At 39.5% G+C, this 14,479-nt stretch overlaps 1 protein-coding gene across 1 annotated transcript in view; it reads left to right on the forward strand.

Moving 5' to 3' along the window:
* The window catches only part of LOC120802901 (seizure protein 6 homolog), an 85,355-nt gene that overhangs the window by 33,553 nt on the left and 37,323 nt on the right, over window positions 1-14,479 (forward strand). The window contains exons 2-3 of the mRNA XM_040151084.1: window positions 10,861-11,631; window positions 12,104-12,225. Of these exons, the coding sequence (XP_040007018.1) occupies window positions 10,861-11,631; window positions 12,104-12,225 (893 nt within the window). The remainder of the gene's footprint in view (window positions 1-10,860; window positions 11,632-12,103; window positions 12,226-14,479) is intronic.

A 14,479-nucleotide genomic window follows, 5' to 3' on the forward strand; every position in this document is an offset into this window, starting at 1 on the left:
GACTTCATTTGTCTCTACTGTTTGAACTCTAGATGCTTGCTGTGACATTGCTGATAGCCAAGGAAGGCTAATTCTAATTTGCACCTTTCAGACACACACCAGTTGTTGGGGCAAAGCATCCATGTGCCTTTATATTATGATATGTACTGTACTGTTGTCTTTTGGTACATCATTCGCACTGGTAACTACTCAGGATATGTTTCCTTGCTGTAAGCAAAGTTTGACCGTATCCAGCAAAGTAGATTATAGATTACATATCGTATATCACAATTTGTGCTGTAATATGAAATATTTTGACCAAGAATTACACTGATTAAAAAGAAATTACAGAAGCATGTTGGCTGTATCAAGCTTTTGCTCACTTTAAAATCTTCATCTGTAGATGGAAAGAAGTGTTGGGAAACAATTGCTATGATATACCACATGCTGCTCATTTGCACTGTGACTGATGTCACAAGCCAGAAAGAGTGGTGGTTCATAAATTTGTAAGACTGTACATCGATGAGCATATACTAACTGTTTAAAGACAATGCAAGCAGTGCTGTACAGTACAAATGTGCTTTTAGGTATATCCAACATTTACCTTACAGTAACAGTCTAGCTTGCAAATATAAATGAAAAAAGCACAGAACAAACACATTTGCCTTTATGCAAAAAGCACATTGGTACTGTACACCAATTATGATTGCAATTTTTACTTGTGTATGTGGACCACACATGGAATGCACCTTTTAGTCTAAAACATGGTGCTTCTTGGCTCTAAAGAACCCTGTATCTACCAGACCTCTACAGGTAGCAGCATAATCCATCATTGTCACTGTTAATATTGTTTCGCCCCACCTCCCAATAGGCAGCTTGTGTTTTGGTTTACAGCATTTATGTTTTCAGACTTGTGTACTCACAGGCTCTCACCTGGATTTGCTCTCTGGCATCCCCCTGCCAAAATGCATAAAACTAATTTCAACATTACATGCAGGCAGCATATTAAAATGCCTCTGCTCAAAGATATATATCTCTCCCTCTTTCTCACTCTCTCTTATCATTCCCTTCATGATTTGCCTTATTACTGTTTGTGTTTTTTATTCTGAATGTTGTTTCAAGATTGCTTTGAAAAATGTTCTATCAAAATTGCTGAGATTTGATGCAGAGTTGTACTGTAATCAATAAAATTTTCTTGAAAAGGCTTGAAAAAGGCTTTTTATTGTAAAAAAAAAAACGACTATTAAGGGTAATAATACAACAACTACTTTTACTACTGTTTGAATCTAATACCCCACCACAGCAGTTAGTATAGAAGTTAAAAAGTATAGTGTTTTCTACAGGTATCCAACAATCTCCTTCCACCCAATCCAGAGGGTTAACGTTCACACTTGAATATAATCGCCTCTGCTCTCCTTTAGACTCTTCAGTGCTATCAAACTCAATTTTTCCCCCTTATCCATGGACATTCCTGACCAGGTTTTTTGACATGAAAGATTGAAGGAAAACACAGGAAAAGATATCACTTTGTAGAGGAAATTCACAGCTGATTCCCTGCATACCATGCCCTACATCTGATAGCCTAGTAACCATACCAGAAATGGATGAAAATATGATATTCGTGTCATGATAATATAACAGGTTCATTCATGGCAGCATGTGGTAATGTGCAACACTGGCCTGAAGCAAAGGATCAGAACACTAATACCATAAATTTGAAATATCATACCAAATGCTCAGCCTGATATTCAGAGAAAAGTACCATAAGGCACTGTCTTAATATCATCCATGACTCAGGTTTGCTATTTTAATGGCTTGCCTTGTCCACTGTTGGGTTGTCACCAACAAAACAATAGTTATTAACAGCAATGAGACACAATTCTGTAGATTGTCCGACCTGAGCGTGGCTATGGGTTTGATATACAAGGGAAGTACAGCGATGCATTAAACAGGGTTTGGAGCATGTCTCTTTCTGCTATTCAGCTCTGTGTGTGCTGCGTGTGCGTGAGTGCACCAGGCGGCATAGATCACAAGAGTGGTGCTGAATGTCAGACCATAAAGGGCTAAACAAATGGAACAGCTGGTCAGGGGAGAACTGAGGCACAAGGTAAGCTGTACCGGGTCTTCAGGATGAAATTAAATAGGCAGGAGACAGTGTCTGTTTTAGTCAGAATGCCGGTAGGTTTATTTCAAAGGAAGGGGACTCTGCAGTCCTTCCCACATAGTGTAAAACTGAGGCAACAGATTTCCAGGTTGCATGAGTGTTGGGGCGGGTGAATTTGAACAATGTGGACAATTCTTTAAAGTGACATTGATACAGCCAGAGTGAAGTGAGCTGTTGGGTTTATTCTACACAAAAAAAGTTGTCATTGTAGATATAACCTTGAAGTGTTTTGTTTGTTTTGGGTTTTTTGTGTTTTGTTTTGTTTTAAGACTGGTCTGTCTGCACTAAAAGTCAATTAAAATAGCAGTGAAAATAGCAGAGTGCCAAGCAGGCCACTTCACTGATTTTCAAGCTCTTCTCCAAGGCTTCGCCAAATGCTGCCATGCTTCCACAGCCCACTGACAACATTAACATGAAGGGACTGTATTTGTTATCAAAAGCAATATATGGAAAAGAGCAAAGACAAATGTCCTCAATGTATTTAGCTGGCACTAGTTTCAAATGGCTTCTGCTGCCTGGTAAAAATAATGGAGACGTTCTTGCGGCTGAAATGCCTCTGCCTATGGCCTGTGACTGAGTCAGTGGTATAACAAGAGCCTCCCTATGAGATACCCCGTATTGACGAGTGTAATGGTGTACATTGGCATGTCAGTCTATGACAAGTGCACAGATAAGGTTGAAAATCGCCCGGTGTCGTCCTTTAGAAGTGTTTCCCTTGAGCTGATGGAATTGTTATGGGGGCTGGGAAATCATTTTGAAAATGGACAGAGAGCATGACATCAATCAAGAGGCTTGTAAATTCACCACTAATGTCTGGGCTGTCATGAGGAGAGCCAGATGCACAACCTGCACCCTCAGAAGATATTCCTTAAAGTATATCGTGACACTACTTAGGTTTACATTATATATTCTTGCTTCTTTATACTGAACAGTAAATCAACTAGGATTTGATAATGATAAGTGATACAGGACACAGCAAAAAGACAGCTTTTGACAGAGAGAATAATTGAGCTTATCAAATGTTTATTTTGTTGATCCGTCTTCTACTTCACAACTACTGATACAACACACTTAGCAAATTTCTCACAATATAGTAATCCGCTACAGATTTCAAAGTTGTAGGTCTTGTTTCACCCACAGCTCTCTAATTGATACCACCACGGAGTAAATGAGAAGAAAATGAAAAGATAAATTACTCTAATGGAAGGAAATGAAGTGTGAAAAGAGACATTCCTCCCAGTATTTTCTAGGATGCAGCACTTTGGTAAATTGAAATACAACAAGGATCCAGCTTCTATATAAGACAGATTTTGCCATGATTACAGAAATGATGTAATTTTAATACGAGGCATTTGTACAAGACATGCACTTATTCATCCCCTAGTTCTCTGGTAGAAAGAAAAAACTGCTTAAAAGATGAAAGACAAAAAATGTGATGAGGAAGAAAAAATAGGGGTAAGTGTGGCATGGGGAATACAAATTGATTCAGCTAAGAAAATGATAGAGTATAAAAACAATTTATTGTCAATTAAACTACTTTCAACTCACCAACCATAGAGTTCAGATCTGACCCATTTACCTTCTGCAGCTTTAGTGCTTTACAGTAGATTTCATGCAAATAGCGGTGCTGGGTAACTCTCTGTTTTTGTTATGCTCCAGCTTAAAGGTCAGGTCTTATGAGTTTCCTAGCACCGTTAAGAGACAGTTTGTTTAAAGCCTGTCTGAAGGACAGAGCTCAATGAACCAGAACACAGACAGGCTTTAATAAATGAAGGGGAAAAGTTTTGGTTCCGCTCAATGAAGTCAAAGGGCAGATGGAGGATAAAAGTGTGTCTCATCTCAATATGTTGTTATCCTCATGACTCAGAAACTAGACAGACAGTAAAAGGGAAATCTGATGCTTCGGAATTGGCATCTCCACACAGTCATGATTGCACTATTTTGGTTTCAGACTGTAAATTACTGTGTGAGGGATGAAATTGTGACCTATTTGTTTTTTCTTTGTTTTTTGAAAGGCTTGTTCTTCCAGCCAGTGTTCACTTAATTTAATTTTCTTCATTCTGTTCCCTTCTTGCTACTTTTTTTCCCCCTTCCATGCACCTGTCACACCCACAAACCAAATTAAAAGATCAATTCATTAAGTTGACTAATGGAATCATTTATCAGTTTCACCCCATTATTTTCCATAGTCTTTCCTCATTGCATTATGCAAACAATTGTAGAATCTGCACATTCTGCAGGATTCACTAGCAGGAAATTTTCACCTTAGGCGTTAAAGTGAATTCATGAACGCAAAGCTCCACTGAGGACCCCAGAAAGATTCATGTAGAGTGATCTGAAGGCCTCATGTGTGAGCCCAGCGGAAGCTGCTTATTGATTTGCTTGTCTAGTGGCTCTCTGTAATAATAAGGAAATAAAGCCCCTGGATATAAGGAGATTGATGTCAATCAGCAGCCTGCCTCAAGTGTGGCTTGTCCCATCTTATTAGCGCTCTATCTATGCACTGAGTGCTCACTGATGACTCCATTGATATGCAACTGAAGAGAGGAGGCTGTCTGTTGCCATCTTGAGGAGGGTTCCCCCATGACTGCTCACTCTGTCATATTAGTCAGTGTAGCCTGAGAGATTGTCATGAATCTATGGAAGGTCGGAGTGAAGTATGAGCTTTTAACTCCACTCTAGATGTCACACATTATCAGGATGGCCGGACACCTTTTATTATAATCGGGTCGGTAGAGTTATGCTATAGGACTCCAAACATTCTATATAATTTTAAGTCTTATGCGAAACTATATTTGCCTTGCCAAGTGCTTTCATTAGAGAAACACAAATGAGCAGCCCAGCTGAGATGTGGCAAAACATCTAGTTCGTTGTCTTACTTTATCCTGCAAGATATCTTTTTAGGATTTAGTAGGACCATGTGTTTTTAAACAGTTGTTAATATAGCAGGCTGTAAGAATTGTGTATTAATTTTCACCTCAACTCCATGCGCTTGACCTCAGGCCACCCAGACTAGTTTTACTGAAACATCCTCCTTTGTTGTGACAATTTATTACTGTCAACTCTGATTATTCTGCATCAATAACTAGGAGATGAATGCGTATTCAGCCTGAGTTTTAAAACAGTGTTAAACATTAGCGACGACGATGGTGTGACATTATTGCTGGATGTGATGGGGCATAAGGACACAATAGGGTCCTTTAGAACCTATTGTATTGTAAGCCCATTTGCTGTCTCTGAGACCTGAATATATCCTAAATGTGTTCTACTGAATGTGCTCATGTAAGAAACATTTCACTAACTACATTTCCCCAAGGACAATAAATGGTATTTTATTGTATTTGTGCCACTGCTCAGAATAAGATAACAGTAATCTCATTGTGTCATGTTAATTACCACCTTTAATTTATGAATTAGCTCTAATTAACTAGCTACAGTGCTGTGTAATGTAATGCAGTTATACGCATAACCTGAATGTGCAGCATGGCATCTAACTTTAGCTCTACTGCTGTCAATTTAATTGCATACGGCACATTAACTCCTATACACATTTACTCCTATGTGTTGCACTTGCACTCAGCCTAAAGCAAAATATTTGTGACCCCTAATAGTACAGTACAATGCACAGCAAAACTTTCACAAATGTTAACATCTGTAATCTCTTTGTATTTTTATCCACTGCCTTGGACTGGGATGCAACTTGCTGGTGTGTGGAGGGGTTAAATGTGATAGCATAACACGTATTCAGTGAAGCTGACAGAGCACATCAAGATCACTGTGTTGTGACAGCACACTGGTTATGCCAGCATATTACAGTACATCTATACCTGACTGAAGTCCTTCAAGCACATTTAAATTGTCTGCCAATACGGTGTGATCTTCTAACTATGGATGGAGACAGTTGAGAACTGGGCCTGCCTGTGTTTTTCCGTACAGGAAATCAGGGTCTGGGAAGGGTTGGAATTTTTTCAGTTTGACAGTAATTCAAAGTTGGATTGCAAATAAAATAAACATAATTTCAACACTTGCATTGCTGTTAAATCCTCAGCTTGTTAGAATCAGCACAATACCAAATAAATGCAGGTGATATTTAATAGAAAGAATCCATTTTTGAACCGTCGCAAAAAATGAATGGGTCACAGGGGTTATGTTTGTGCCAAGGACTTGTCCTGACTTGATAAAACAAACCAGACATACTAGGAGATTTTGGTCCACTATTGCTATCAATAAATGGACAGTTATTTTACATTGTCATTGTCATTTGTTTAAGTTACATATTCTCTACACATGAACAAGCTAATTTTCCGCCATGGTCAGAATCCGGTAGGGGGAGGCACCAGGTTGGCTGATCAGATTCCACTGGGGGTTGTTTCCACCCCTGGTGCTGCCTCTGGCTTTGTTTTATAAATAATTAGCTACATTTCCTATTAGCCCTCACACACTCTTCAAATTTACATTTTGAAATCTTCTTATTTGCTTGGCAGGCTCTGCAGTTATAGTTTATCTTATGACTGTTATGCATTTTTGCAGCCCAGATATGTTTTCAAGATGTCATCGAGCTTATGTATGTTCGTACAAATATGGACTTTCAAAAGTGAATCCTTATTTTAGTTGTCAGGATTGTCAGCAGATGAGACGAAAAGCGATTCACATAATTTACTGAAAAGATTAGTAATCAGTGACTATCACATAAAGGATATTTTGTCGTATTTGCAACTAATGTCTGCCAATTGCTGAGACTTGATGAGACTAAAAAAAAGAAACAGTTGGCTCCTTTATTTCCTGTTTTGTATTTATTTATTCAAATCACTCCCATGCTCAACACATGACATTTAAAATTCAGTTTTCAGCTCCATTCTCTGAAACTTCAACTGTAAACATTCAATTAAGGTTCTGAGATGAGAGCAGTATGGTAGCAGTACATGCTGCTCTGTAATCACCACAGTGAGGTCTCCAACCTGTGCACATTGATCCTGTATTGATCTGTGTATGAGAAACTCGGGCTTAACCCAGTTCTCCATTCTCACTCTCCACTTTCACTCAATATTCTGACTGAACGGCAGCAACTGGATGGTCAAAAGCTGACCAACACAGATAAAGGCAAAGAGGATGACAAAGTAAAGAAAAGAAGAGGCAGAGGTTAGTCACCAGTTTGATGCAGCAATAACAATCATCTTGGCAAAAGGATAATTCCCCAGTTTTACCACACAGTCTATATATGTTTTAGATTCCTCCATACTGTCCAGTTCGGAAGAAAGGGGCGGCCTTATATGCTTTAATCATGTATGAAGACCTCTGTTTATTCTCTTTATTCTCTCTGGTCGTAAGACATGTCAAATATGCTTAGCTTGCCTTGATAGCGCAGCTTTGGCTGCTCTTGTTGTGACAGAATAAGGCTACAAGGAAATATTTCTCCTCCATCTTAAAACATCAAAAGGTCTTTGAATTGCTTCTGTCACCAAGAAAGATAAATGTGGTTTTGTCGCAGCTGCTAGTAAAATTTAAAACCATGTGTCAATTCTGTCAGCCTACGAGAGGCTTTGTAGCAAAATTGTTTACTCTTCCTGTTGAATAGCCTGATCAAACTTTTACTAGCATGCTGGCTGTTGGTAAAACTACTCTGCATCAGCAAAACGTTACAATGGCTTACAGTTGCTTTCAAAGTTTTATGAGCAAAGCAGAGCCTCTCCTGTGGCAGAGTTAATTTTCACATTTATTCAGACACCATTTCTCACATAAAGCCTAAATCTATGCCTCCTGCTATAGTTTTCCAATATTTGAACATTTTTTCCCTGGGAAGCAGATTTTAGCATCAATTTCTTATGCAAGAAAAGCACCTGCACTTGTAATCAATACAGCTAAAATGAGCCAATCAATTGTAGTCTGTGCAAGTTTTATAATTTAATCATAGGGATTAAACAGGTGTCGGCCATGAACCTCATCATGAGACATCAACCAGAAGATGTATGATACGATTCAGACACAGGTGTTTTATTCTGGAAAAATGATATGGAATTTCAAGGCACAAACATTTATAAGGAAATGTCAAACACATTTGCTTTGAAAAGCAGCCATGGCATGTTTCAGCCATGACATGCAAACGGTATTTCACTTGACCTTTAACATGTACACAAACATCATATAATCTACTTCTAGAGCCCATTTTAAATAAATCTTATCTGTGTTGACCTCCAGATGAGGCTCCGTTGTCCTCTTGGAATGCTGTAGCTAATAGAAACGTACACCATGGTGATATCTCACTCATTTGCTGCCTGTGTCAACAACATCCTTTCATCTATAAGCATGAAAAGTGTTCTGGCAGCTTTTCTGCCTCATTAAGACAAACTGTCACCCAGAATGCAAGCTAATTAAGGTGTCAAGGCAAATGACATTGTTTCATGTAGACATACTATATGTATGTAGACACATACAGATTATATAAACTCCCTCACTATTTTTAATATTCATGTTAGCAATTATTTATGCCATACTTCAAAACACAGAATTATTTGCTATTGCCAGCTTTAAGCTGAAAATTAGCCATGCAGTATCCAGCTGCACTGAGTAGAGATGAACAAGGGCAGGTTGGAAGAAAGTAAAACAGTTAAGTACTGATAATTAGATGCAAAAAGAGAGATGGAGATTGCATTGATGCTGTCATGAAAGCAAGAATTCACAGTCAGCTGTAGTATTTTTAGTCAGCTCATCTCAACGTGCTAAAGTGTTGGTGATTGCCATAGATGTTTCATTATTTTGTCCAGCGTAACCCAGAGAAATATATTGTTTTTTCACCTGTATCCTTAACAAGATAGAAAGAAATCCTGCCAACACACACTTTAAAACAGCAAGTCAGCACTAGAATGTCCAAACCTCACAAAATCGCCTTCCACATAAAAGGTTTATAAATGAGGCAAAAATCCTTGTTGTCATCTGAGTACGGAGAGGCAGGCTGGAAGCCATCTAGACAACATTTGATCATTTCAGGATAACTGTCCCATCAAAGCCATCAATGGTAATGCAAAGAAGTTCATCTTTGCTGACTTTTACAGTACACTGTCTGGAGCATTTTGAGGATTTGGAGTGTTGGGGACCATCAATAAATCAGATTTCCCCCAAACAACTGATGTGAGGAAAAAGTGGCAGATAATGGGGAAAATATGGTAGTCTTGGACACAAAGAGCAATCTTTTGGCTACAATAAACACTTAGGGCACTTTAATTGATTGGTCTGTCTTTCTTTCCTGAGCTGTAAAAGATATGCTTATGTTTAAAATTGCATGGATGTGAATTGACAATGAATTTTATTTTGGGCCGTACTGTTTATTATATTATATTATACATCTTTATAATATATTTGGCTGGTCACTTTCTATAGGTGAGGAAACCTCCATAGCTGTTTTCTTTTATTATTTGCCTGATGCAATTAGTTAATTGGAAATTGGTTGCTCTCTTACTATACAGTGCTGAGGCCGATAAGACAGATACCACAAAGACAGGTGTAGCGAACATGTGCATCTTTAATCCTTCCAGTCTTTCATTTAATAATCAGGTTTGTGTTGCGTACTTCCCACCTTGGTATTACTTTATTATTTTTGCAGTTATGGTTTAAATCAAATATAAATGCATGCATCTGTCCAAGGTTGCCGATTATTTCATTACTAAATTCTAACTGTGTTTATAGAGCTGTTTCATTAAAAGCAGAGCTCAGTCTGTCTTTTGAATGGATTAGCAGTGTCATTGTCAAAATGCCAAAGTCACTGCAGAGAGTATCTTTTATTTTTGCTGTTACTGTAAAATGACATGTAAAAGTTCCATGTTTAAACTTGTGTCAGCAGGTGTCTTCTGTGACTTGCAATAATGTTCACTCACACATTATTTATATGATGTAAACTGTAGGACAATAATAATTAGTAAGATGTAGGCAAAAAGAAGAGTCATTTAATACACATTCCCTTTTTTACAATTACAGTCCAGACACCTTCGCTATGCAGTGCATGCATTTATTGTTATAGGAACACTATTTTTGTTGCTTTCATTTGTTTACTCAAGTCACTACACCGGTGTATTTTAATCTTCTAAATCTGACCAAGAATACTAGCCTATAGAAGGAGGCCTTATAAAAGTGTCCTTTTTAAATGTTTTTGTCCTAAAAGTAACCAGACTATTTCTCAGTGTTTCTCGGCTCTGAGATTTCACTGCCACACTGGGTGTGATTGCGGAACTCATCTTTGATAATAAACTTTTTGCAAGCTGCTACTCCCCAATGTCAGTAGTAATCTGCAGGACCCTTAAAAGCACGTCCTTTATGGTATTTCATAGAAGGGTACAGTATAGCATGTCAAGTACTGAAAGAAAACATTATGTTCTGGTTTTAACACTGAAGAGGCACTTGAAAATGAAAACTGTATACACAGGATACTGCTATCATAGTGTATACAACCATGTGAACTGTATGTTATTTTTAGTGACCTACATCTCTGTCTTGACTGTTTTGCTATTATTAAAGCTTCTATAATAGATGGTATAAAGGATTATACTGTGCCACTGTCCTTCCCCCGAAAGCCACACACAGGTGAAAACACACACAGACATACATAATGAACTGAAACTGTCGAAAAGATGCACTGCTCTTGAGTACTGTACGTTGCTTTTGTAGTTCACTGGACTATAATATATTTGCTTAACACAACCATATTATCTTTATCCCTTTTCTATCAGGCCCAAAGGAAAGCAATGGCATCAGTAAGAAAACACTGGACCGAGACAGGGACCTCTTCACAGACTCACCAACGCAGGACACAGAGAGCGAAGTCCACTTGGTTACCACTGTCTCCCCAAACATCCCCAACCACCGGCCAGTCCTCAAGGGCTTGCTGCTTCATGAGTACCTACTGACAAGGGACTTCCAGGGGGACCAGCACTTTTTTAGGATGGATGGCTCTGTGGCTGCATATCCCACCATGCCGGGCTCTGTGTCTGCCTTTGATGCAGGAGACCCTGCCACTCAACTGGTGCCCCATGAGGATGCCCCAGCCTTTTCAGACATTGCCACTACTGCGACTCTGGCTGCCACCTCTCCACTGACCACATTCTCTCCCACAACACCAAGGCCACCTATGTCTCTCCCTCAAAATAAGTCCTCTAAGGAGAAGAACAGGGGGGCAGACCAGGTAGAGCCATCAACAGACTCCATAACCACTCAAGTGACACCAAATAATAGAGGTTCAGGCAGTGAAAACAACCCAGTGGCTTACTTATCCTCGCAGAGAAGTCGGCCTCAAAGGCAGAGTGCTTTTCCTGTAGGCACCACCCTTGCGCCCTTCTCAATGAGGATGGAGAAGGGGGAAGCTAGGGAAACACCAGTGAAATACAAAACCAGTCATGATCACCCACTCCCCAACCTAACTGAAGTGTCCCGAGTGGAAGGTATGACCACAACGTCCACAACTGTTATCACAACTACCACCATCAGCATCACACAAACATCAGGTAGGCATGCCCCTGTTTTCTCTGACTTGCAAAGATGTATGAGGCAGAATGTTCAAGTGACTTTAAAATAAGTAGCAGCCGAAATTAAAATGACTTTTCCCCTATTGTAAATTCAAAAGTGAGAATATCTTCCCCCTAAGCTTTAACATATCCATTCCAGAGGACAAGAAAATTAAGCATCAGAATCATTGCTGCTCATTTAACATTCTGCACACAGCCATTCATCTCTCCACCCGGGATAACAGAGGTGCTCATGTGTCAAAAACAATCTGATTTTCCCTGATGTGTCCTGCCTGTCCTTTCCACTGCCCACAGAGGGCTGAAGGCCCAGATGAGCAGTGTTGGAGAGGAAATCTGCTGAGATAGTTAGAGGACTACAGGGCCATGGAGACACAGGTGGGCCGTCAGAGAGATCAGTGGTCTGGGAAAAAGGGAATCACTTGTCTCTTGTCTCACCTACTGTCTCCCACAGAGTCATGCGGTCTGAATTTCACTGACCCTGAGGGTAACATCGAAATCCTGCAGCAACTTGACTCTGGAGTGGAGTGCAACTACTTGGTGACTGTCTACCTGGGATATGGCATTGAGGTTCAGGTCAGTGCTAATGGCTCAATATGATATATTACGGTATAATAATAATTATGGTATGATATATATACATATATATATATACCACGTTATAATGATATATTTTTATTAGGTGGTCATTTTTGGCCATCTCAGGACAGCAGACACAAGCTGTGAGTAGAACACTGACATTTATCACTTTTAAAATTGTTATAGCAAGCAAACAGTTGCTTATTTACAAATCCAGCAAATACAGAGAATTGTTAACATGAATTTGGAGTTGTGTTTCTGACCAAGTCGAGTATTTAGTCTCCTTTCAACTCGGTCTTCAGTCCCCACCAAACCATAAGGATTAATTTGAGCTAAATGCTCCACTCTGTTCACTAGCTTACATTGTTGGCCATAAAGCCAAAACAATTAGCTGAATGATGCTACAAAGCACAACTGTGAGCAACTGCAGAATTGTGTGACAGTTGTCTGTGGTTCTGTCCCTATGGGCAACCAAATTCATGTACAAATTATCGTTATCTATTGTTAACCAAAAAATATTGATTAGAACCATTTTAACGTGAACTGTGCTGCCAGATACTTTATAAAGCACTTCTTAAAGTAAAATAATTTTACAAAAAAAGGGTTTCGCTCAGCGGAAAGTAAGGAGCATTGACATATTTTGGTTTAGTCTTAGCTGTTACAGTGTTTGCTGCTCTTGTGTGGATGATGGAGATAGACAGACAGCAAATTGCTGGGTTGAAAGGGGGGGATGGGGGCACAAGCGATGGGGTCTGTCTCAGGTTGAAAATTTGTTTCGTAATTTTTATAACCTTTTGTGAAAAGACTTAACTGTCAGTGCATATGTGTGTGTTCTCTGGCATTTGCAAGTCCTCAAATACCTCATTTACCACTGGAGACTTTAAAATGTGTGAGCTTTGTCTTGCTGCCTCTGGAGGACTAAGATAAGTCTTGACAGAGTATATGTTTGAGAGTGTGTTTTTCTCTGAAAGCTTCCTCTGGGTAACTTAAATAAATCTTGAACCACTTAAGAGCACAGCCACACTCACCTGCACTTGTACATGCACACACACACACACACACACACACACACACACACACACACACACACACACACACACACACACACACACACACACACACACACACACACATCCACACAAATATATGCATTTCCTCACATTTGAGTGTCAGCTCTCAACTTCCACATTTGCATATGGCAGAAAAAATCCTTTTAGACTTTAAAAACTGCAAGGCTAGAAAGGGAAAGCATATAGACATTTTATCCTCACACATCTACCAGTCCTGATAAAGAAACAGAAGGAAGCCATGTGTTTCAGCACCGCCATGTGAACAGATGGGGCCACTGTCTCTCTCCCTCCTACTGCTAAACTGATAGTGATCTGATGGCAAAGTATACAGACAGCTGCTTGGCACAGCTGAAGAGAATGAGGAGCCATGGTATCTGTTCCTGTTGAAGACATAAACTGAGGATAGAAATATAAAACTGAAGTCAAGCATTTGTCATACCTTCTCATCAGCAGTGTGTGAAGCTCCTCTGCCTGGAGGCTATCCAGGTCTCAAGGTTTTAATAGAATGAAGGAGATCACAAAGTAGACTTGTGGAGTAGCAGCGTGCACGGAAAATGTTATGCAAGCAGCTCAATTTTTACCACTACATTTTGAATGTTTTTTTTGCTTGGATGATTTTAATTTTCAACAATATACAATTTATAACCTTTTCACTCACCTGTGCTCAATTCTTCAAACAAGCAGGAAGAAATGGACACACATTTAGCTGTTGCGTAATGGGATCTGCTTTTTTGATAGGACTTATCCAACACATGTAGGCACTCACACACACACACACACACACACACACACACACACACACACACACACACACACACACACACACACACACACACACACACACACACACACACACACACACACACACACACACACACACACACACACACGTATGCAGAACAAACCTGGAATTTAAATCTGACACTTGCAGCAATGCAGCTGCAATGTTAACACCTCTCAGAGATTCCTTTTGTAATCCCTTTTTTGGCATTTGTGAGTGATCGGAAAGATAAATAGAAGATAAGAATGAATGTAACAAGGATCCCCAGCAGGATTTCAACCAGGGACATTATGGTTATCACCAAGTCATGTACCTGGAAGACCCAACCTTCTTTATATACACACACACACACACACACACACACACACACACACACACACACACACACACACACACACAC

This window comes from Xiphias gladius, chromosome 17 (genome assembly GCF_016859285.1).
Source record: "Xiphias gladius isolate SHS-SW01 ecotype Sanya breed wild chromosome 17, ASM1685928v1, whole genome shotgun sequence".
In the NCBI taxonomy this organism is placed as follows: Eukaryota; Metazoa; Chordata; class Actinopteri; order Istiophoriformes; family Xiphiidae; genus Xiphias; species Xiphias gladius.